This window comes from Microtus pennsylvanicus, chromosome 13 (genome assembly GCF_037038515.1).
Source record: "Microtus pennsylvanicus isolate mMicPen1 chromosome 13, mMicPen1.hap1, whole genome shotgun sequence".
Taxonomy (NCBI): domain Eukaryota; kingdom Metazoa; phylum Chordata; class Mammalia; order Rodentia; family Cricetidae; genus Microtus; species Microtus pennsylvanicus.
Genome location: NC_134591.1, coordinates 47,014,368 through 47,039,370, shown reverse-complemented (window position 1 = coordinate 47,039,370; position 25,003 = coordinate 47,014,368). Strand labels below are relative to the sequence as shown.

The 25,003-nt window shown below is 41.2% G+C and overlaps 1 protein-coding gene across 2 annotated transcripts in view; it reads right to left on the bottom strand.

Moving 5' to 3' along the window:
* LOC142834369 (BEN domain-containing protein 5) overlaps positions 1 to 25,003 on the bottom strand; it is a 1,100,005-nt gene that overhangs the window by 311,711 nt on the left and 763,291 nt on the right. For both annotated transcript variants that reach the window (XM_075946804.1, XM_075946803.1), the window contains exon 6: positions 7,747 to 7,786. In XM_075946804.1, the coding sequence (XP_075802919.1) occupies positions 7,747 to 7,786 (40 nt within the window). The remainder of the gene's footprint in view (positions 1 to 7,746; positions 7,787 to 25,003) is intronic.

The window sequence follows — 25,003 nt, the reverse complement described above, 5'->3', positions numbered from 1 at the left end:
AATAGTTGAAAATCTACCCCAAGAGCTTTCTCTGACCACTGAGAGATGCCATATCCATACATTGTAACTGGAAATGTTAAAATATATAATACTCCTGTCTGAGACTTTTTTCCGACACCAATGCCTGGTGTTTGCCACCAGGCTAAGAATTGGTCCCTCTGCGAGAGCCTGCTTGGTGCTGAACTTTTTGACAATAATTCTTATTCTAGGAATTCCCCTAAAGGAATAACCAGAGAGGTACACACAATCTTTATATATGGTTGTTCTGGAGGCTGACGCAGGAAGATTACAAATTCAAAGGCAGCGTGGGTCATGGAATGAGTTTATGATAGCCCACATCACGTAGTAAGATCCTGTTTCAAAATATAGAATAAAAACATGAAAAAGAGATAGAGGGCATTTCTATCATGCTTGGTGCCCCAGGATCAATCCCTGGTATTCTGCAAATAAATAAATAAATAAATAAATAAATAGATAGATAAATTCCATGTGGTTCCATATACAATTAAATAATTGACTAAGCAATAGGCAAAAGAAAATTAAAATATTATGGCATGGCTTTCAACTTTGTGACATTCTCAGAAAATATGTGATAACATTATAGGGAGTTCACACCACTCAAATAAAGAGGGTCTATACAGTATATTCTAAAATTCATTTTAAAATTATCTTTGTATTTGTATGTTCATATACAAAATTAATGTTTTTGAAACCTGTTAAATGTTTCATTTATCAAAACAATACTTCCTTATCTTCTCACAGAGGATGCTATAAAGAATGTACTTTTTAAGAAGTGAAAAGGAAATTACAGCAGGACTCCTGAGTCAAATGACAAAATGAGTCCATGCTTCAATAAACGCCTTGATTTTTGTCATATTGGATATTGGATATATTTGATAACACATGAAGGAGTGGTAAATACACAGTTACACTGCAATGCTGAGATGAGCAAAAGTGCAGCAAGGTGAAGGGTTCTGGGGTCAGTGGCTTGCTGAGATCTAGGTGTAGAAGTAGGGGAAACAGGTAAGACTTTGCCCCCTGTGGGATGAGAAGGACAACACGGCCCTGTAGCAGATGGAAGTCAGAGAAGAACTTTGGCTTAGATCGTGAGTGGGACTCTCCTGTGATGGAAAGAGCCAAGTAAAGATGGTTGCTGTGGAACTCTCCAGAGAGGGTGCCTATGCACCTCAAGCCTGGGAAAGGTGAGAGAGAACAATTCTGGAACTGGAAGCACCCCAACTTTTTATCTTTGCATCTGCTATATCCCTCAGGTCCTATTCTGAAGATGTGGGGGGAAAACTACAGAAAATGTCAGAGGGAGAAGTGAGGACAGAGGAAGTGGAGAGAAAAAACTAGAAAACTTCCTTTCCCAAGGGATCATCCAAATTAAAGTTTCAAAATAATTGAAAAAATAAAATGCTAAAAATGATGCTACACAAAACGAACAATTGGAATTTGAATTCCCTCCAGATGCAACTGATTTTGTAGAACAAAGGTTTTAAAATAAGCCTGTTGAGTATGTTCTGAGAAACTAACAACAACTTTAAAACAGCATAGAAGCCACGGAACAAAACAGGCAGAAATAAAACAAGAACAGGTGGATACAAACAAAGGTAGAATCACTGAAAATGGGAAATGCCTAGTTATTAAAGTATTTCAAGAGAGGAACAAAATCTAGACTAGACATGGTAAAAATTGAATTTTTTTCTATTAGAGTTGCATGCAAGGAACTCAATGACATTGGAGTAAAATGATGAAAACTGAATTAATGTCTTTATCACTTTTTCCCTGCTGTGATAAAGTACCCTGACAAAAAGCAGCTAGTGGGAGGAGGAGTTTATTTGGGGTCAAGGCTCCAGAGGAACAGATAGAAGTTAAATGTTGGGGAGACATAGCTGCAAGTGGCTTGCATCCTCAACCACAAGCTTGATGTAGAAAGAGCAAACTGGAAATAAAAGGAGTCTGCCCCAAAGCCTTCCTACAGCAAGGTTCCACATCCTAAGCCTCCCCAAAGAGTGCCACCAACTGCAGACCAAGTATTCAAACACCAAAACCTCAGGGGACATTTCACATTCTAGGGACCACAGTTATGAACAATGAGAGGCACTTGATAGGATCCAACTTTTGTTTAATGAGAAGTCTCAAAGCAAAGCATCAGAGGAAGAAGGTATGATTTGCTAAAAGTTTTCAAAAGCTAATGGAAGGCATAGGTTTTTTTTGGTGGTAACTACAGAATAAATAAAAATAAACTCAGTCCCAGACACATGAATAAAAAAACCAGACCATTATTAATATTAAAAATGAATCTTGAAACCTACCCATGAAAAATAGGTTCCTTAAATTATATAACAGCAGACTTCTCATCAGCAACTTTAACATGGAGAGACAGTGAACAAAATCGTCAAAGTGCTGGGGGAAACTCCTCAAATTAGAAGTCATATCTAGACAAATTATCACCCTAGGGAGAAGCCAATGTAAGGCTAGTACTGATCAATAGGCTTGCCCAGGGACGCTCATTAGAACAGCGATTACAGCTGTGCTTTGAGCAGCCGCACAGGGAAGGCTCACAGCACAATATACAAGAGAGCACAGAAACTCATAAACTGTGTGGGAGAAGCCAGTGGCTAACACTAACAGCACATTTTTTCTCTTTTCATAAAAGGTTAAAAGTTAAAAGTCTAAACAAAAATGATGAGGCGGTGACGGGGCGGTGTGCAATAGATGGCGAAGACCTATCAAGGAACTCGTCTGATGGAAGATGAAAGGAATTCTGAAGGACTGGAGTTTGTAAGGAAAGAAACGGTATATAGCCACAGGGTGATCAGCTAAGGCCAGAAAGAAAATCTATAGCAGCCAGATCTGCAGAGGAGACAGAAAGAGCAGGTAACATATCAAACTTCAAGAAATAATAGAAGGCAAAAGGCAGGAAGGCTCCTCAGGAGGTCAAGCTTAAGGTTAAAAATTCAAGGTTTGTTTGGGCCATAGAATGAGTTCAAGGCCAGCCTGAACAACTTGGTGAGACCCCGGCTCAAAATAAAAAGTTAAAAGGGGAAAAAGAGTTCAGGGGGTGTAACTTAGAGGAAGCTGCTTGCTTAGTAATGCTGCAGCCTCCGTGTTCAATTCCTAGCAAGCTTTTAAAGTTTTATTTTTAAAGGACAGGTCAAAGAAATTACATGATTGAGGAAGCACAACTATGGAAAAAGAAATATATTCAAATTATTATTATATTTGAATTATTATACATATAAGTATATTACTTTTACCTATCATTGATGAGTACATGAGCATATGTGTCAGACTGCATGTGTGGAGATCAGAGGAAAACTTTGTGGTGTGGCTTCTGTCCTCTGCCTTACATAGTGTTTCAGGGTTACCATTGCTGTGATCAAACACCATGACCAGAAGCAACTTGGGGAGGAAAGGATTTATCTGGGTTACACATCCTGAAACATAGTCCATTGAGGGAAGCCAAAGCAAGAACTCTAACCAGGCAGGGACCTAGATGTAGGAGCTGATGCAGGGGCCATGGAGGGGTGCTGCCTATTGGCTTGCTCAACCAGCTTTCTTATAGCACCTAGGACCACCATGCAATGTACCCTCTTACATCGATCACTGCTAAGAAAATGCCCTACAGGCTTGTCTATAGCCCAGTCTTAGGGAGTTTTTTTTCTCAATTGAGGTTCCCTCCTCTTAGATGATTCTAACTTGTGTCAAGTTGACTTAAGAACCAGGCAGGACACATATGTTTCAGGGATCAAACTCAGGTTTTCACTTATGTGGCAAGTGCCTTTATCAGATGAAATGTTTCATTGGTCCACCAACGGATTAAGTTGTGTTGTCACAATACAGATTATTAGACTTTGTGTAAGAAGTACACTTTAAAATCTATAATTATAACCTTCAAAAGGTAAGGATATAAGGGAAAAGGGGAAAGATGTCTTCCAATCAATTACAACGATAATATTAAATTTGAAATTCTTTAAATAAAACATTGGAAAGTTGGCAAAAAGTAAGACATAGACCAGAGCTCAGAAACAGATTCCGCATGTAGGAAAACTAATGTAACGGAGGTATAATTGTCACTAGATTGGGAAAGGAGGGCTGGTTGTCATATGGGTCTGAGACAATGAGTTATTCATATGTAAATTAAAAAATAATGAAATTCCTGGCTGATAATGTATACAAAGATTAGTCATTGTTGAGACAAAGTAATGGCTCAGATAGAACACAAGAAATTCTCCAGTATTAGAGGTACACACATACAGGCACACACACGCTTTTTGTTTGTTTGTGACAGGGTATCATCAGTGTGTAGCCCTGGCTGGCCTGGAACCAACCTCAAACTCACAGTGCCTCTGCCTTCTGAGTGCTGGGATTAAAGGCTATGCATATGTATATGTCTTTGTTACAAGTTTGTTTTGGAGATAGTCTCATTCTGTAGTCCAGCCTGGCTTTGAGTCTGCTGAAATCCTCCCACCCTAGCCTCAAGAATGTTGGAGTTACAGGTGGAAATTCATCACACCTGACTTAGGAAAATCTTATAGCCGGTTGGAAAGGATTTCTCACAAAGCAAAGCTCTTATGGCAAGAAATTAATAAACATAACATTAAACTTAAGAAATTTTCCACATATGACAATATATCATGAACAGCAGAGCAATGAGAAAGTACAAGGTACATTCTGGGACGTTTGCAGTGAATATAATGGAAATATTCAGAATAATGAATTCTGAATCAGTAAGATAGAGATGACCCCATAGTCTGTACACAAAGGATACAAAAAATCAAGCCATAGACGTCAAAGCAGCAGAGAACATACAAAGAAGATAATCTACCATACCACCAATCAGGGACACACACAACAGCAAGGCCGGGGCACCATTTTATGCTCATCATGCTGATTGGCAAAGTTTGTGTCTGATACATTTGAGTGTTGAGGAATCGAAGAAAGGAAAGCGCTTAGACTCTGCTGTTGGAAGAGTAGATTTCCGGAACTGGAGAACAGTTGCTGGTTATGTGGCAAATCTGATGCATATAATTAGTAATTCCTCTCCTGGGTTATATGCCTCAAGGAGACAGATAGAACTGTTTTTAGTAACCTTCTGTGTGATTGGAAAAAGGTATAAATACTTTAAATTATTATGAAATGAAAAAGTTTTAACCCCATGGTATGTGGACCACCATACAGCAATTAAAACGAGTACAACAGACCTTGTGTATCACCGTGAATGGATCTGTATATTATAATGACTATGGAAAAGGTGATGAGATATGGCTTTTTTTCCAGTGTGAGGTTTAGAGGAACACAATAGTTGTTTTTCAGTGCATAGATACTGAGAAATATTGCATACACAACAGTGGTTACTTATAAAATGAGGGAGAGAGAATTAAGGAAAAATACCCAAAAGTTTCAATTGCATCTCTTTTAACAATGGGAACTCTGGCATAAATGGCATAGTGCTGATAGGATTAAATCTCTGTTTGTTTCTTTGTATTGGGAATTATTCATAACACAAATATATAATTTTGAAAAACATCTAGTACAGATTTTTAACATTTTCAGGTTCCAAAGCTGAGTGTCAGAAGGCCCCTGGTCTTCTCAGAATGGCAGTTCAAGGCTGCAGCTCTGAGCTTGGGGTGGTTTGACGAGGGGTACCCAGAAGTAAGTGTTCGCTCACTGGCAGCCCCAGAGAGGCAGCAAGCCCAATGCTAGCGGCTGAAGCTCCTGGCAATGCAGGGAATTGGAGTGAATTTGATAGGCAGAGATGGATAACGTAAGTGTTTTCGGCATGGAATAGAGTTCTTCTTATAAGCCCTGATCCAACGGTGTTTACCAATCATTCCAAGACGAAGCACACATGGGTAGCATCTGTCTGGCCCACTGGAGTCCAGGCTGCACCCCGGGGAACCTGCGGGTGGTGCAGCGCTCCCCGTGCCACTGAGAGATCAGCAGAACAGCATCTCATAACAACATGAAAGCAGAGCCCACCTTGGCAAGCGCTGACCTAGAAGATATTCTGTTTTCGTCTAGGAGGAGGGATAATTATAAACCACTCAATCTCTGGCAGGGCGGAGACACTTGCAGTCCCACAGCTGTCTAAAAGGAACATACTGGGCATACACAAGTACTGTGTTTAAATCTCTGTAGCAGCAATTAGGAGCAGAAAGCTAGCACAGAAGAAAGCCAGTTCACTAGTCTAAAACGTCATTCTAAACAACTGAAGACAGATCTAGAACCCTTTCTAATATACATATAGGCATCACGCCAGAATGTGACAAGATGCGATAGGATACGGAGACAGTCAGTCTGGGTAGGGCACCCTCTTACAAACAGGCGCCTCACTAAATAGGATGGAACAAAGGCCATCCCTCAGTCTTATCTTGGTGAGGAGGAAGCGGCAGGTCACTAAATGCTCCAGTTTAGCACCCCAGCTACAGGACTTCTAAAACTGTTCATTTTACAAGTCTAGAATGTAGCTCATTCTCTAGGACATATGAAACAGTTTTCAATGGTTTCCACCCAGGCACGGTACACACTTGTGACAGCAGCATTAGGAAGGTGGAATCACGAGGATAATCAGAAGTTCAAGGTCATTCTTAGAAAAACTGAAAATTTCAAGGCCACTCAACTGTGTGAGACCCAACTCAACAACAACGATTTCTACATTCATTCTTCTCATGCCTCAAGTTCAAAGGGCTGCATCACGTGGAAACATGTCCCCCGACGTGGGTAAATGCACCTTACATCCGTCCTTATTGTACTATACGTAGACCAGGTAACTAACCCTTGTGCTAGGATTCTGCCTGCTGAGTGCAATTTTTCAGGCTTTTTGCTACCACAAAAAATGGTAGCTTTCCCCCCAAGTATAGTGGCCTGGTGGAAGGTGGGGCCAACATAGTTGTCCACGTTGGCTACTAAAATATTGAATATCTCCACATTTGTTGAGAGTGATTCCCGAGCTGCCCCTTACATATGACCACTCTGCCACACTCGCTCCTTCCCTAGGAGCCCACCCCTTCACAGTACAGTAACCAAAGGAGCTGTTCACTGGGGCTCTTAAATATTTTTTATCACCATGGGTGCAGACCACTCACAAATGCTCACAATTTCTCTTGGCACTACTTAAAAAAAGTTTCTCTAGCTCAGTTTAGCCTTGGCTTTCCAAACCAAAGTGAGATAGCTCCCTGATATCACTAAACTGCTCAGCCTCTCATTGGGCTAAAGAAACCTCAGGGAAGGAAAAGACCTCTGGTCCCACAGCCACAGGTTTGTTTTGAGCCTTGAGTCTCCCTTAACGGAGAGAAACAAATGCCACTTTGACCCTCAGACCAGCCAGTGACCAAACCCCATCACCTCAGGGACTGGCTCTTGCTCATGAGCCATTTTCCTGTCATTCTATAGCACCTGGTAGGCTGCTTCTCCATTTCCCATAACTTTAAAAGGCATTCCCAGGAGACCAGAACCATTTCTTGATATGTGAGTCCAATGAGTGATTTGGGGAAAAAACTTCACTCCTAGAGAGTGCACTTGTCACCCAGCGCTGTGGCCCTGTCATCTTCAGTCCACAGGAGACAGCACAGAGCTGGGAGGGAAAGGAAAGTGGCCCGCAGAGGAAGGCCATTAAAAGGTGCAAGAATTACAGCTTTCACTCTGGACAGGAGCTGAGGGCGGGGCTCGCATGTGGAGAGGCTGCAAGGCGTGATTCCGAGTAAACTCTAAGCAGAACGGTGCTCTGCACCTACTCACCAGGGCTGGTTATTGTCAGGAGGTCAAGCTGCCGCTGTTGCTGCAAGAGAAAACACACAGTGAGGACGGAGGGCAGTGACTGGCACCACAGCCAAACCTGTGCCTAGCAGGGCAGGGGAGAAACACAAGATGAAGTCTGGACACACAGAGCAGTGTGCATTTTATGGGGCATGATTGTGCTGAGGGGTCTTCCACCATACAGACAAGTTGGACATCTAGATAAGCCCATACTGTAGATTTTTTTAAAAAGGCCTGGAGAGAATGTGGTTTACCAAAGACACAGAGAAAAGGCCCATTCCAATCCCCCATACAGGCACATTCCTCTGGACTCCATGCCCTTAGATTTCTCTTTGCTTGAAGTGTTTGCACCAGCTGATTAACTCATATACTGGCACCCTTCTTCACCTTGAGCAACTTGCCTCCCAGGTACTTCTGTGGGCTCAGTCTTGAGAACACTTACAACACCCAGCAATGTCAGTTGCCAATGGTGATCTGAGCATTCCTTCTCCAGTGTAATCCCTACCTCTTAGTTCATGTATAGCCAATCAGAAATCTAGTTATCAAGTACATTGCATTATATGAATGAGGGCCCTTGTGTTTGGACTTTGTGTATGTACCTGAGATGATCAACATCTCTGAAGGGCTGTCATCTCGTACAGCTCCCCAACCCCTAGGAAGCTGTGTGTTGAACTGGACACTGTGAGAGCAGAGAAATGGTGTAGAAAGTTCACACTGGGAACATGGTAAACAGCTTTCCTTAAAGACATCAGGGTTCTCTAATCCCCAGTCTTCCTGCTGAGCTCCTTCTCTTTCTTTTGTCTTTTTTCAAGACAGGGTTTCTCTGTAGCTTTGAAGCCTGTCCTAGAACTTGCTCTGTAGAACGGGCTGGCCTTGAACTCACAGAGATCCGCCTGCTTCTGCCTCACAAATGCTGGGATTAAAGGTGTGCACCACCATTGCCCGACTGCTCCTTCTCTTTTCTAGGAGAAATACTGAACAGTGTGAGGTGCCCACAGTAGCATCACTGATTTCTGTTGTCTCAGCCCATAGTAACATCTGTGTCTGTTTCTCCAGGCTAAATGTTCTCAATTCCTCTGTCCATTTTTTTTCCATGGGGACCTGTTCTCCAATTTCCTTGTCCCCGGGGTGATCTCCTCAGGCATTCAACTTTGATCTGCTACAACAAAAATTGCTTGAAGATTTCTCTCCTGGTTGTTTCTGACTTCTCATGGATCTCCAGGCAAGTCTGTATCCCTTTGAGGCCTGCACTGTAACACATCCCCATTTTCCTGCCAGCTCATAACTCATTCCAGTTGACTTCAAGCAAACAATGCATCTCCAAGATGTCACTGATCTATGTAGCGAGCATGAGTTCTCACGCTGAAATGAAATACAGACTCATACATGCCAGTGAGGGGGAATGCTGGAGCCAGATGGCCTCCTTCCCCTAATGTGGAACCTAGCAGAGGGAAGATTGGCTCAAACTGCCTTTCCCCAAGCCAACCTGCATAGCCTGGCACTCTGCTCATGTAGGAGAAGGATCCAGTAGCCTCTTTTCTTCCATAAGTTTATTTTCATGATGGTCACAATTAGAAAAAAAAAGCCTATTTATCCAAAAAGTTTCTAATCCCTTCTTAAGAACGATTGCTAAATGGTGACTCTGTGCTTGGGATCCAGGAGAGAAGAATGAGAAGAAAAATCTGGCAAGAGTCAGACACACCTGGGTACGAGTCCTGGCCCCTGTGTGTGGTGTTCTATAACTGGCTGTTTCTGGCTACGAACTTCAGAACTTTAAAAAGATCAAGAGAGACTTCAAGTCAAATGCAACCAGGTGCTGTACTTGTGGGCTCCCCCTTTCTTGTGCAGAATTCTCTCAGCAACCTTGGGCTCCCGTACTGAGGTTCAAGGGTGGAGTCAGAACTCATAAGACCCACGTTTTGCATGCTGTACTGTCCCATTGCAATTTTAGCGCCTGCGTGAATCTTCCTCAATAGACAAGAGACATCTTACAGGCTCAGAACTATTATTCGCCCTCGTTATCCCGCTCCACTCTGCGGAGGAGCACTCAGTAAACACTTGCTGAGCTCCCTGAGCTAATCCCCAAGTCCACAGCATCCTTCCAAACCCCCACGCCTGTGCTTATGCTGTTCTTTCCGCCAGGGCTGTTAGGACTTCTTGAGTCCTCTGTTAAGTCTCTCTGTCCACTAACTCTCATGCCTAGCTCCCTTCTCCCCTTTCTTTGGCAGAATAAGTACTTTCTGCTTTGTTCCTCCAATGTACACTGTAAAATTGATCTCTTGTACCATGCTGGCTTAATAGTTATTTCTGTGTCTGTCTATCGTATGAGCTCCTTACTTGATGTTGGAGTCGTCCATTTCATCTCCGTGCTTCCAGTGCCCAGAAAAAAAGCCTGCGAGGACTGTCTGATATCATCTAGTTCAAATGACTTAACTAGTTTCTCATTCCCTGTGGGATTACCTTTTAAGAAGGGGGCCATCATCTTGGAAAATAAGCCTGTTCTTCCCCCATGCACCCCCTCCCTCCCCAAGGCCACATCTGCCACATCACATCTCCCAGGTTTCCTACTTTTATGACTTTGCTTCACTATTCTTCAGTGAGCAAAAAAAAAAAATCTCTCTTCTGTGAGTGCGTCCCTTCTTCTCCTCTCCCCCTCTCCCTGTAGCTCCTGCTGTCTATATCCCCTGTGTGGTGACGAATTTATTCTCATCTGATAATAAACCCTATTATCCTGCAATTGACTAATATATGTGTGCACCACCTAGTGGCACAAGCAGGTAAGTGTAGTCTGTTTATGTTCTAACAAGTAACCTCAGAGAGAATCGCAAAATCTGCGGTCTAAATTCAAGTGAAAACAAAGGCATATGCTGGAGAATGACTGTATCCCAGCTTTTAGCAGAGAAGTGGAATAGTCAAGTCATTCTAAATTCTAAAAAGTTAAAAATAATAAATGTCATTACTAGAGTAACTAGACTAATAATCACTAGAGATTGCCCATGGGAAGCTACAGCGTTTGTAAACACAGGCTACCTGATTTTCTTTCTTCTTGCTAGGTGGCTCTCCTGCTTCCTCTTCGGTCAGATCCTTCTCAGCCTGCTGAGGTTGGACTGGACCTTATCTGTGGCCTACAGGAGCATCATCACATTGTGGTCCCATGGCTCCTGAACAATACGGCACACCCAACAAGGATCAGCTGGCTACAATCTTACCCTCTTCGACAGGACCCCTCTGGTCACCAGATGCGGTCTTGAGCTTCAGGCCCTCTCTTCCAACAGACACATTAGGCATATGAGGTATAAACAGTACTTGTGGACTGCCTCCACACTTTCCTTCAAAGCCCTTTCTTTTTGAGCCTTGGGGATCCAGGAACTGGGCCACAGAGAATCTGGCCCTCTTCATCTGGATGGGGTGATCAAGAGGCTGTGGTTAAAAATGGACTTTTCGTTTTGGTCACGACTACACTGCAATTATCTTCCAGAATGCAAAGGGACACGGTGTTCTAGGAGCTCAGGGGATGGTTTTGTGGGTTCTGCGTGGTGACAGAGAAGAGCCACTGATTATCTGTTCTGTTTTGCTTTCTCTTTTCATGCAAGACATCTATTTGGGGAACAGGCAGTCTGTCACTGCAGGGATGACTTCAACAAGGGCACCAGTAATCCCTGAGCGCTCTGCTGTCACTCCAGAAGCCAGCCAGCCTGCAGAGGACCTCGGAACGACATCTATGGAAGGAGCCCAGGGGCAGAGGCACACATTTAGCTTCACACCTCAGACAATCTAGCTTCCCCTTCGGGTCCTTTTCCTCCCCTTTCTCCTTCTGGGCACCTGGACTTTCAACTGTTCTCTCTGGAGAACAGTTCACATAGCACCAATCTTCCTAACTCAGAGTTTTAAAGTCTCTTACCCTAGTTTAGCCTCCTCACTGGGCAAAGGACTGATCATTTTAAGTTAAATCTGTGCTACTCTTTGAATAATTTAATGATTCTAATTACATTTTTGATAAAGACTAAATTTTTTAGCTTGGCTTTCAAGGAAGATGTTTTAAAAAATCAACTCAGATTAAGCCAATAGCAGAACAACAAAAAAAAACAAACAAACAAATATTGCCTGCCTTCTCTCGTTTGCGGTTCCTAGATTTTATAGAGATAAATAAAATTACCCATCTATGTATCTATGAACTCATTTATGTAGTACTTGAAAGCAGACGTTAATCTGTCTAAGGAGACAAAGTAGACCGTCGGGAGGAGGACAGAAGGGGAGGGGAAGGGAGAGGAAAGATGGTATGAGAATATATTTACTGCACACTAAATACAAGTGTGAATGCTTTAAAAAAAAGAATTTGAACAGAGGTACCTTGCGTGGTAGATACAGTGACTCCCAGAAGCCAAAGGCTATTAAATAAAAATCCTAGTGCCAAGGCTGAGCTGCTTCCCCATGAGTTGATGGACAGAGAGGTCCTCGATTTCCTCCAATCAATACAAGGCATTTATTGCCACTGCTTGGCTGCACACCAGAATTACATGGTAAGACCCTGTTGCTGAAGACACCCTATATTTTGGTTGGTTATGAACAAAGAGAAATCAAGCCATCATTCTGTTGGCTAGCTTTCATAGTACCACAAGATGGTATGCACAACACTGTGGGAGAATTGTTATTAAAAGACTTATTCAGCCACGGACGCAGCCTGTCACACTGCTGACCTGCCAAGGGCAAGAGGTGCTCATTGGCGCAATAGTGGCATGACCGTTATGGGAGGAACCAGCTGTTTCTGACAGGACTGAGGCCTGCTCCCAAGGAGGGCCTTTACAACTATCCTGCAAACCTGGTGGAAAGCCTGTGACTGGAGAGACCACAGGCCCTGGTGGGAAAGCCACACTGTTGCTTTTCTAAATGCATGTCATAGCCTGTCACACTACCTTCTAAGCACGTATCTGCTGGGGTCAGCAGAACTCCTTTATGTAGTCGGCTATAGTTACAGCAGAGAATTATAACTCATCAAAGTGCTGAGAAGAACTGACTGTTGAGCGTTCAGTCCTAAGTGGAACATTTACATCGCTCCCTCCAGGACTCAGGGAGCAATGTAGAAAAGGGGGCAGAAAGCATGAGTGCTGGAAGAAGAGTAGAGTGTGTGGCCCCAGCTTTCCCCATAGGGATTTAATGGCAGTAAGGCGCCAGTACCCCTACCCCCAGGATCCCTCTCTGAGGATCTGTAGATAGTTAATGGCTGAAGGGGAAGGGGAGGTGAGTCACTGATACTCCTGTAAATAACCCCTTACCCATATTCCTACAAGTAACCTTAATGAAACTAATTGGTTCACTGTCAATAAATACATAAGTAAAAAAGAAAGATGTGGAAGTAGGTTCGGGAGCAGCTCAGAGGAGAAACGATGTCAGTAAGAGTGGGAGGGGCAAGAGAAGGGAACGGGGGTAACTGTGATCAAAGTGCATGATGCATGCATATGAACTGTCATAACGAAATCTACTCTTGAGTATAATTAATATATGCTGATAGAAAAGAAAAATACCCACAAGTTTTATGAATTGTTTGAAAAAGATAACCATCATAATATAACCTCACATTTGGAAAACAAAAGCATCTATTAAGGTCAGAACTAAATTTCAAAAATTAAGGTAAGTCCAATCATTCCGGTTACTGTGCTCTGTAGAAAAGCACAGGTACCCAGAAGCAGGAAAAAAAGTGAAGGAAAATGAAATAGTAGAAAAGAAGAAGGGAAAGGATTCACTTAACGATTTGTTCTGAGTTCCAATGTTAAGTGCTTATTAGTTTTTTTAATAAAAACATTTACTTATGTGTACATATATGTGTACCTGCATGAATTCACAGGCATCATGGGCATGCAGGTGACTGCTGAGGACAGACGGTAGGGAGCCACTATGTGGGTGCTGAGAACTAAGCCTGGGTTCCCTCAAACAGCAGCAAGTGCCCTTAACTGCTGGGCCATCTCTCTAGCCCCTAAATTGGTGCTTTTGATTCAAGTGGTTTAAATTGAGGAATTACCAAGAGGGCCTCCTTTAAAGGGAGGCTATGAAAGCAGGTCCTAACGGATGGGGATTTTTTTTTCCTTGAAGAAGAGCCAATTTTTAAGAAAGAACAGGAGAAGGGCTCAGAGAGATGGCTCAGCAGTTAAGAGCTCACCCTGCGCCTGCAGAAGACCAGAGGTTGCTTCCTGCCATGGCTTGCTCACAACTGTCTGGAACTCTAGTTCTGGGGATCCAGCTCCATCTCTGGAGTCTGAAGGCATCTGCACTCATGTCACATACTTTGTGCCCCTCCACACTTACACTCCCCAGACATAAATTATGATAATAAATTTTATTTTTGAGACAAAATCACACTATGTAATTGTGGCTCACCTGAAACTAGCTATGTAAACCATATTGGCCTCAAACTTATAAAGATGGATCTGCCTTTGTCTCTCAAGTGCACCATGATCAGCCCAACAATAATAAATCTTAAAGAAAGAACCTAGACTGGCCATAAAGCCCAGCTAATTTCTGTCTTTGGGAGTCAATATGTCTACTGATGCTGACATTTAGTTTTAAGACCACCAAGGCATCTCCCTCACATGTTGTTTTCTTCTCTTTATAGATTTGATTATTTAACAACAATGTACTAAATAAAGATTATTTGAAGGAACGTATAACAAAACAAAACCAACAAAATAGAAACAACCAAAGAAGGAGGAAAAAATATAAAGACAGAAGCAATTAATGTGAGTCTGTAACTCAGTTTTCCTAGGCTGAGGCACAGAGTCAGGGCACTGATGCCTCACAGGCTGCTGCACTGGCGCCTTTCATGGGGCTGGATGTAGAAGAGAAAGCACAGAGATCCAGGCAAGCAGAAGCAGCATAAGGCTTGGGACCAGAGTAAGAAGACCCAGGTCTGATCATGTGTAGGTTGCCAAGAACAACAACAAGGAATCCTAGCTTAGGCACCTGTAAGAGGTTTAGCCCTTGGATGAATGACTTCAACTCTAATAGTGTAGGGTAGAACATAAAACATAATGAAAGAAAAAAATTTTAACAGGAGAGTACTAATGTCACTCTTTTTTTTTGCTGTTTTAAAACTCTACTTATAATGTCTTAGATACCATATGACCTATCCTAACCAAGCGTCTTTTTGTGGCTCTCCTCCTACACCTAACCCTGATACATCATATCCCCTTTCTCTCTTATGCCCCAGGTGTTTTCTTACTAACCCCCATGCTTCATCACCTCTTATCATTACCCTCTTTTGGTCTCCCTTCTAGATTTTTAGATTTTACCCACACTTACACCTATTTACGTGTACATTGAAGAGTACGAAGTCCTAACATACTTGAGTGTTCAATAAAGTTTTTTTTTTCATTTCTGTTCTTTAGATTCAGTAAGTGCAGAAAGCAGTTGCCAGCAACTTTGCAAAGAACTGTGAAGGACTGAAAGAAATAAGGAATTAGAACCAGTCTGAGTGAGGCAACCAGAACCAGAAAGACAAATGCCGCATGCTCTTTTTCATATGTGGATGCTAGGATTGACTCCTTTAGATATGTGTGCTTAAATTGCAGTGCCCATCGGAAGCAGGAGGCTAGGGAGGGGCCATGAATGGGATTTCAATGTAAGGGGCATAAAACGCAGGTGGAATGAAGGAGAAAATAGGAAAAATGGAAGGGAGGATTAAATGGGGCAAGAGATGGGAGAGCAGGGTTGAAGAGTAAATATGGGGAGAAATATTTTCCACTACAGATCTTTGAAAACACCATATGGAAACCTACCGTAGAAACTTTCCAATATATATGGACCTATCCTTCTAAATTAGTTTTTAAACCCATATATTAGTACATCTTTCTTCCCTCATCAAAGAGGTTTATCTTTGCAAGAGATGGCAATTAATACAGAGACCTCCCTCATCCAGACACATGCAGAGAGTAAGAGACTGTGAAGTGCTCAGCTCTGGATGGAACATTTATTCCACACCTTCTTCCCCATTGCTGAGAGACTGTGTTGAAAGAGAGGATAAAAGAGTCTAGGAACCAGAGATGTCTGTAGTTTTCCATACACGACAGGGATGTGCACACATTGCACTCATGCTGGGGCTGTGTGCACAACACCTGGCCAAGATCAAGCCAGCCAAAATCCAAGCATAGATGGGGAATGGGCTCATGACCTCCCACTCCCACTGAGGAGCTATTGATGATGAATGGCTGCTGGGGGAGGGAGAGTCAGTATTCTTCAGGGATGCTGTCCTGAAGAGGCTGCTTATGGTCCAGTAGATGTTCCCACACCCATGTATATACTGGCAGAACTAAATGTATGATTCAGTATTGAGGTTTATGTTGGGGTTAAGCCCACTAAACCTCTCAGGGTTCAGAAGGATTGCTAAAGCAGGCAAAAACTGGCTAATAATATCTGAGGGTAAATAAAGTAATTTAGCTTTTTTTTTTTTTTTGGTTTTTCAAGACAGGGTTTCTCTGTAGCTTTGGAGCCTGTCCTGGAACTAGCTCTTGTAGACCAGGCTAGCCTCGAACTCACAGAGATTTGCCTGCCTCTGCTTCCTAAGTGCTGGGATTAAAGGCATGTGCCACCACTGCCCGGCAATAATTTAGCTTATGCAAGTCTTTTTTTTTTATCATATCTCATTTAGTCTTCCCATGCTCTCTCCAATGCTTTCTTGATGTTTCCCCTTTGATGTTTCTCGCTGTTGCTCACTGTGCTCCCCATTTCACATGGTTTTCAGTTTTTATACCCTCACACAGTTAACAAGCATGCATTTCACAGAATCAAGAGACCGGATGGATCTGGCAAGGAGGTGCCTTGCATATCTCAGAGGGGATGTGACCATGAAGCTTCCCAGCAGATGCTGGCAGGATTAATTAAGAATCAATACACAATTCTAAGAAGAAGTCTTCATGCACTAAGTACATTTTTAAAGCGTAACTAGTTGAGCTAGAAGTTTGTGATTAATTATTGGGGAAAATGCAGCAGTTATGTGGCACTTTTTGAGGACTTCTGCTCCCTTCCCCAGTGACTGGAAACACAGCCTTGTATCCATAGTAGCCTGCAGGCCTGGGAGGAAGGCAAAGGTACTCGATTTGCATCAGTGTCTACCTGACTGAATTAAAAGTAGTCTCTTTGGAGACTTTGCTTCCAGTTCTAGCGGGGTACCTTACAGCACCCAGGTGAGAAGGAATTTCTTCCTCTGGGGCTGGTTTAGTGACTTAAGCTTTTTTCCTGTATCTCTAGGGGTAAAGGTATTAACAGTTAATTTTGTGGGCTATTGATCTCATGTTAATTGAAACCAAAGTCAAGGGTAAATACGGAATATCAATAGCTTGTTAGGATAGAGCAAAACGTCAGTAGATTACACCTTCCTGAATCTGCTGCTAGAGAATTCAGGGACACCCAGACTTGTTTATCAGTGACAGCAGACACACTGTCTCTCTTGCTCAGGGCCTCCTGCTTAGGACTCCTTTCTTGTCAATGAGTCCTGTCCATAAGGAGAGTTGTGGTGGACTAGCTTATATAGATTTGACTATGAGAACAAAGGTTTGGCTGAGTGAATGACTTCACACCAGGGTTCTATGGTATGGTATGGTATACAGTTGCCCGCACAGCAAAAGTCTGGTTAAAGAATGATTCGTACACTGCTGGGATATTTTGGGATCAATGCCATTACGGAAGGGAGAAAGTCATGATTTCACAAGATTTCTACAGAATTGACAGTGACTATCCAAAAGACAGGTGTTTCCAAAGCTTTGCAATTCGGGTTCTCCATTTGGAGAGTCTACACTCACTCCTGTGGATTTGTCTAATAGATCTGCTAGCTGTACATTTACTGTATACCACTTGTGGGCTTTCATCAACTCAGTAATAATGAGGAGCTGGAGGGGAGGTAGTGGGTGATAGATTTGATCCAAACACATTATATGCATGTATGGATATTAAATAAAATATTTTTTATAAAGAAACACTCAGAAGCCAGAACTTTGTAATATCCTTGCTGCATAGGACAAAAATTTACCTTTCTCTGAACTTGTCTCTTCCACATACTGGCAAAAATGACCATAAATAAGTCAGATAATTTAAAATGGATTTAATGGCCTACCCACTAGTAAATTAGTTAGTTTACTGTAGTATGATACATGCATCTAGATAATGTTACATAATATAGTAGGGATTTCCTATTTCTCCCCTCCTCCTTCATGTGCAACTTGACTAACACATCATAACCCTCTGCGAGCTCCTCTTGCTCTTCCAGACTTGGTCCAGTGCCCTCTCATGGCTCCTGAGTAACTGGATTACCCTTGACCACAGATGCTACAACTGTGTTCCATTGTCTGTGTGAGTTTCTCTGACTGTGCACTCTTCCAGATGCAGCCATGGCGGCATTCAGATCTCTGTCTCTCGCCACTACCACTATATTTGGCACTAACAGGCTTTCTGTCATCTTTGCTGAATTGAACAAAATGGTAGAGTTCCTGTGAAAACATCATGATGCAGAGAATAAAACTCTGATACTGAAAGCAAGGCATCATTAATCCGTATTCCTGCCCAGCCAGGGTAACACCTCTCATGACATCATTTTTATATACTATAGGAAGCAAAAGTATCTTGTCATGGAAGCACTTTCTGCATTTCAGTGGCACTTTTGGAAGCTAGATGCCAAACTGATCAACCACGACCTTCTTCCCATAAGAAACTGTCAGTTTGATTGTGGGGAAAGAATCCAGATCTAATTGTTCTTTGGAAGCCTGGGACAGAAGGTTTTGTGGTTTGAAAAATGGAACTGTCTAAATTAATTTTCCTGAAACAAGCATCTTTGCCAAATAAAAGCAATGGATAATAGCAATCCATAATTAAAAGCGAAATGATACCTTTTGCTATGTGGGAAAGGTATATGTGTTTACCACACAAAGGAGCAAAGTGTTCTTCTTTAGAACTCTAGGATGTATGAGCACACACGTGCACCTCTGGCTTTGCCTCTGTGTGCTGAGATTCCTCTATCTGTATTTTCCATATTTTGCCATTGAAAAAGAAGTTTTGAGAAACAAGTGTCGTTCATTATGATTTCTTAACATGCTGCTAAAATATTCTTCAATTACGTTGCACTTTTCATAGACAGAAACTGGAAAAATGGGGAGAATTATCATTTATTGGATTCTCCTTATTTTTCCCTGACTGCTTTTCTTAAGCTGTCTTTAAACTATCTCTCTCTGGGTGTATGTGTGTGTCTTTATAAACTGGCAAAATCTTTTACAGAAAATAGTCAATTAAGAACATGTTATTAAACATTTACTATGCACTGGGTGCTTTATGTTTATTCATTTTCTAGGAATTAAATAGTCAATTATTTATTTATTTACTTAATTAGGTTACAAATTAAGACTGTCTTATGACACTTTCATACTTATTTTGTTTCAGAAGAATTTGAGCCTCCACTCGCTCTTTTCTTCATCTCCCTGCCCCAATCTACTCTTTCCTCCTGCTGTACCTTTGTGGCCTCACGGCCACTTCCACTTTGATATCTGTCGCCTATGTTGTTTTTGTTCCTCACCTCTTCTCTTAAGGTATCTTTCTTTCTGTTTACTTTCCTGGCCTTTACCCACATTTACATTCACCCAGATAGACAGATTTAATAATTAGAAAACAGGATTTCCATATGAAAAAGGACATACTACATTTATCTTTCTGAGCCTGAATTACCTTGGCTACCACATCATTCTTACCATGCAGGTAATTAACTCCGCTTTAGAGGTGAGGAAACCCAAAGTTTAGAAAAATGAAAGTTTCCCAATTTAGGCAGTGAACAATGGAGTACAGCTTTAAACAAACCTTCTGGCTATGACCCCACATCCTTTAGAAAACTATCAAAAGGGCTGGAGAGGCAGCACAGTGTTGAGAGAATTTGCTGCAGTTGCAGAGAATCCAGATTCAGTTTTAGCACCCACATGGCAGCCCACAATCATCTGTAACTCCAATTTTAGGGGATTCAGCCACATTTTCTGACCGCCACAGGTACCAGGCACACAAATGGTGCACATGCATATATACAGGCAAAATACTGATACACAAAAATAAACTAAATAAAAAATACTATTGAAATTGTATACGGTATTATTGAATATGGCAATGATATAAAAAGAAAACAAAAATCTCAATATACAAGTAGTTATTCTCATTTTTACATGCTGTTTTCTAGTTCTTAAGTTTCCATGCTGACAATACACAGCCAATAATTATGTATTAAAAAATAAAGATGTAATCATGGCACAAATATGATGTCATTACTTTCTGTATTCTGTTATTTTTAGGTCATATTATGTTATAAAAAGTTTTCCAAAACTGTTATATAGTCTTTGTAAATGCTATTGTAATGAGTTTACAATGTTCCATTTAGTGAAATGGCATACTTTACTTAAATATAAAACATTTAGGCCATCATTATTCTGTTATTATAAATAACATTACAACAAACATCTTCCTGGTTGCAATTCCTTTCTTCACTTGGATTAGATTATTTTTCTGAAGTGAATACCCAGGAGCGGAATTACTGGGTGAGAACATATGTAGCCTGTCCCTGCTAGACACACATTGCCACACTGCTTTCCAATACAGTCTTTCTAATTTATAAGCCCACAAATGTGTGAGACAAAGACTTCACTATAAACTTGCCAGTATGGGGTTACCACTTTGAAAATATTTTTATGTGATCTAGTGAGTACAATATAGTGCATGGCTCTTGTTTTAGTTCCTTTCTTTCTTTCTTTTTTAAAGATACATTAACAGTTCTGAACCTTTTCATTATCTCGCTCATCCATTCTGTTTCCTGCTGGGAGAGCCTACGTTCACACTTATCTGTTGGGCATTAAGACTTCAGCTCTGTTTGGGTTCTAAACTCAGAGGTTAACAGTTGCTCTTGTTCTCAAATCATCTTTGATGACAGTGGTAATACTTAAGTCTTATTTGTCACTGAAAGAAATGCTCTCCTTAAACAATAAATCTCCCCCCTGCTTCTTAATATTTCCAAAGACTAATCTCAATGAAACTTGAAGACACATTTAGAGGGTATTAAAACAGTCCACCATGGATTAAGGATGCTCTGATAGTTTCTGTCCTTTAATTCCCCTATGGGGACTGATGTCCCACAATGCATGTAGAGCTCTGCACATGGAGGGTACTGATTTGAAGCTGTGTAAGAGAGATATTGTGCTTCCTGTGATTCCCTTAGTTTCATCATTTGCTAGATGGTGAAGAACAGAGTGGTTTCTAATCTCATCAACTTGGGGAATTCACCAAAATAATTATACATATTTATAATGCATACTGTAATGCTTTGAAGCATGTATACATCGTGAAATACTATGGTTCTACTTTTATTTCTGTTGTTGGGATAAATGCTATAACTGACAGTAACTTGGGTGCTTTATTTGGCTTATCCTTGCAGGCCACAATATTTCATTGAAGGAATTCAGGTCAGGAACTGAAGCAGAAACCAGGCTGCTTACTGGCTTGACCTCTAATTCATGCTCAGTTAGATTTATCTGTCTGTCTATCTGTCCATCCACCCATCCATCCGTCCGTCCGTCTGTCTACCTATCTATCTATTTGAGACAGGGTTTCTCTATAGAACCCCAGAAGTCCTGGAATTCACTATTTATAGCAGGCTGGCCTTGAACTCACAGAGATCTGCCTGCTTCTGCTCCCCAAGTGCTACCGCACACACCTGTAATCAATATGTGGTTTTAAACCATTGAGCCATCTCTCCAGACCCTGATCATTATTCTTTTTTTCAAACATTTATTTATTTTTTAAGTCATTTTAAATTGCAACCAAAGCTCTCCCTCCCACTCCTACTCCCCCTCTCCCCCCCGCCCCCAGCCCATGCTCCATCCATTCCTCCTAACAGGTAAGGGCTCCCATGGGCAGCCAACAGTTTGGCGCATTAATTTGGGGCAGGTCCAGGCCCCTCCCCTCTGCGTGAAGTCTGAGTATGGCACCGCCTCTAACAAGCTAGCTCCTGCACCAGAGATAGATCCTCGTTCTACCATCAGGAGTCAAGCTTCACAACTGACTCCCACATCCAGAGGGCCTAGTTCAGACTACTGGAGGCTCCACAGTTGTCCATCCATAGTTAATGAGCCTCCATAAGTTTGGTTCAGTTGTCTCTTTAGATATCTTCATCATGTTATTGATCTCATTTGTTCATGTATTCCCTCCTCCCTCTCTTTGACTGGATTCCCGAAGTTCGGCCTGGTGCTTGGTTACGGATCTTTGCTTCTGGTTCCATCAGTTACTGGAAGAAGGTTCTAGCTTCTCTGGAACTGTGAACTGTAGTCTGGTTATCCTTTGTTTTGCTTTGTATCTTCTATCCACTTATGAGTGAGTACATTCCATGTTTGTCTTTCTGACAAAAAGACGGAATGTGTTTTTTTTCTAGTGACATCTATTTGCCTTCAAATTTCATGACGCCACCATTTTTAACAGCTGAATAATATTCCATTGTATAAATGTAACATGTTTTCTTTATCCATTTTTCAGTTGAGGGGCATCTAGGTTGTTTCCAGTTTCTGGATATTACAAATAATGCTGCTATGAATATTGCTGAGCAAATGTCTTTGTGGTATGATTGAATATCCTTTGAATATATGCCCAAGAGTGATATCGCTGGGTCTTGAGGTAGATTGATTCCCAATTTTCTGAGAAACTGTCATACTGATTTCCAGAATGGCTGTACAAGATTGCACTCCCACCATGGGAAGACCTGTATGACAAGAACTTTAAGAGAACTCTTGAGAAATGGAAGAAGACATCAGAAAATGGAAATATCTCCCATGCTCTTGGACAGGTAGGATCAACATAACAAAAGGGCAATCTTACCAAAAGCAATCTACAGATTCAGTGCAATCCCCATCAAAATCCCAACACAATTCTTCACAGACCTTGAGAAAACATTACTGAACTTCATATGGGAAAATAAAAATAGCCAGAGTTGCTAAAACAATCCTATAAATAAAGGAGCTTCTGGACTTGACCTCAAGCTCTACTATAGAGCTATAGTAATAAAACCAGCTTGGTATTGGCATAAAAACAGATATGTGCATCAATGGAATCAAACTGAAGACCCTGACATTAATCCACATACATATGAACACCTGATTTGTGACAAAGAAGCCAAAAAGTTGCAATAAAAAAAACATCTTTAACAAATGGTGCTGGCATAACTGGATGTCAACAGAAAATTGCAAATAGATCCATATCTATCACCTTGCACAAAACTAAAGTCCAAGTACATCAAGGACCTCAACATAAAGCCAGTTACTTTGTACCTGATAGAAGAGAAAGTGGGAAGTAGACTTGAGCACACTGAGCACAATGGCACCGGAGACCACTTCCTAACTAGAAGACCAGAAGTGTAGACACTGAGTACAACAATCAATAAATGGGACTTCCTGAAACTAAGAAGTTTCTGTAAGGCAAAGGACACAATAAACAAGACAAAAAGTCAGCCTACAGAATGGGAAAAGATCTTCACCAATCCCACATTTGACAGATGGCTGGTCTCCAAAATATATAAAGGATTTAAGAAACTAGACACAAAAATACCAAATAATCCAATTAAAAAATGGGGTGGAGAGCTAAACATAGAGTTCTCAACAGAAGAAACTCAAATGGCAGAAAGACATTTAAGGAATTGCTCAGTTAGCTTTCTTATACAGACCCATCTGCCCAGGGATGGTGCTGCCCACAGTGGGCTGTGCTCTTCCATATGAACTATCAGTAAAGATAATTTATTTTAGACATGGCGGCCATAGGCTAAGCTGATCTGGGTGATTCTTCAGCTGATGCTCCTTTTTTGTTTGCCCAGGTGACTTCAGGTTGTGAAATGTTGACAATGAGAACTAACCAGGATGCATATCCATTATCCAGTTTTGTTTTTGCAGTAAGAAAACTGAAGATCTATCGTATTAGCAAATTCCCAGCATAAGCATAAGACCATGCTGTACATCAGGTCTCCAGAGCGGTTTCCTCTTGTCTTATAGAGACTACTTCATTGTTCACGATGCCCCTTATACTGTCTCTTTGTCCCCAGTCCCTGATAACTGCTCTTTTACTTTCTGCTTTTGTGATTTCAGATTTTATATTTCACATGTGAATGAGATCATGACAGTATGCATGGTTTTTGCTTATCTTAATCCAGTATAATGTCCTTCAGGTTGATCTTTTTTCACAAATGACAAAATCTTCATTTTTAAAGGCTGAATAGTATCTTATTTTGTATATATGATAAATTTTCTTTATCTATTTACATGTTAATGGAAACATGCTGACACCATATCTTTTTTAAAACTTCCATATCTTGACTATGGTGTAGAATGCTGCAGGTAACAAAGAGAGTAGCCATTTTTACATACTAATTTAATTTTCTTTGGATATAAACCTAGATAGAGGATTATGGATTTTAATTGACTCAGAGTCTTCTGTTTTTGCTTTAGGAGTTTGTCTATTTTGTTTTCCTGAGAAACCCATTCTTTTTTCATTGATCCTTTAAATTTGCATTTTAGCTTTTATTTAACTTATTTCTGTTTTAATTATTTTTTATATTTATCAAGTTTGATTTGGGAGCTGGAGATATATATCAGTGGAAGGTCCCTTTCTTAGTATGATCTCTACCATTGCCAAAAAGCCAGGGGAATTGGTTCCCTCCTGCTTTTGTTATAGTTCCTCAAGTTACAATGATAGGTAGGTTGCAAGGATAGGCTGATTGATCATTTAGGTCTTTCTTGGTTTTCAAATGAAGGTTCTGATTGGTTGAAGCCCTACTGACGGCAGTGCTTTTGTTTTTGTGTACTCTGTTTCTATTTTCACTTATTTCAAGAAATGTTTTAATTTTCTTCTAAATTTCTTTCTTGACCCAATGAGTGTTTAGGATTATATTATTTGATTTGCATGCATTTGTATAAATTTCAAGGTTCTAATTTTTTTCTAGTTTTACTGAACTGAGGTCATAAAACATACTCAATATGATTTCAGCTTTTAAAAACTTGGCAGGACTTGATTTGTGCACTGACACATGTTCTATCCTGAAGACTGTTCTGTGTCCTTTAGAGGTCTCTTGCTGGTTCTGCTTTCAATGGGGCCAAGACAAGAGGAAGAGGGAAGGAACCAGCTGGTGCAGGGGTGTCACGCCCACAACACTCAATTCATGTGTCGAACTAAGCAGAAAAGCACAGAATCACCACTGCAG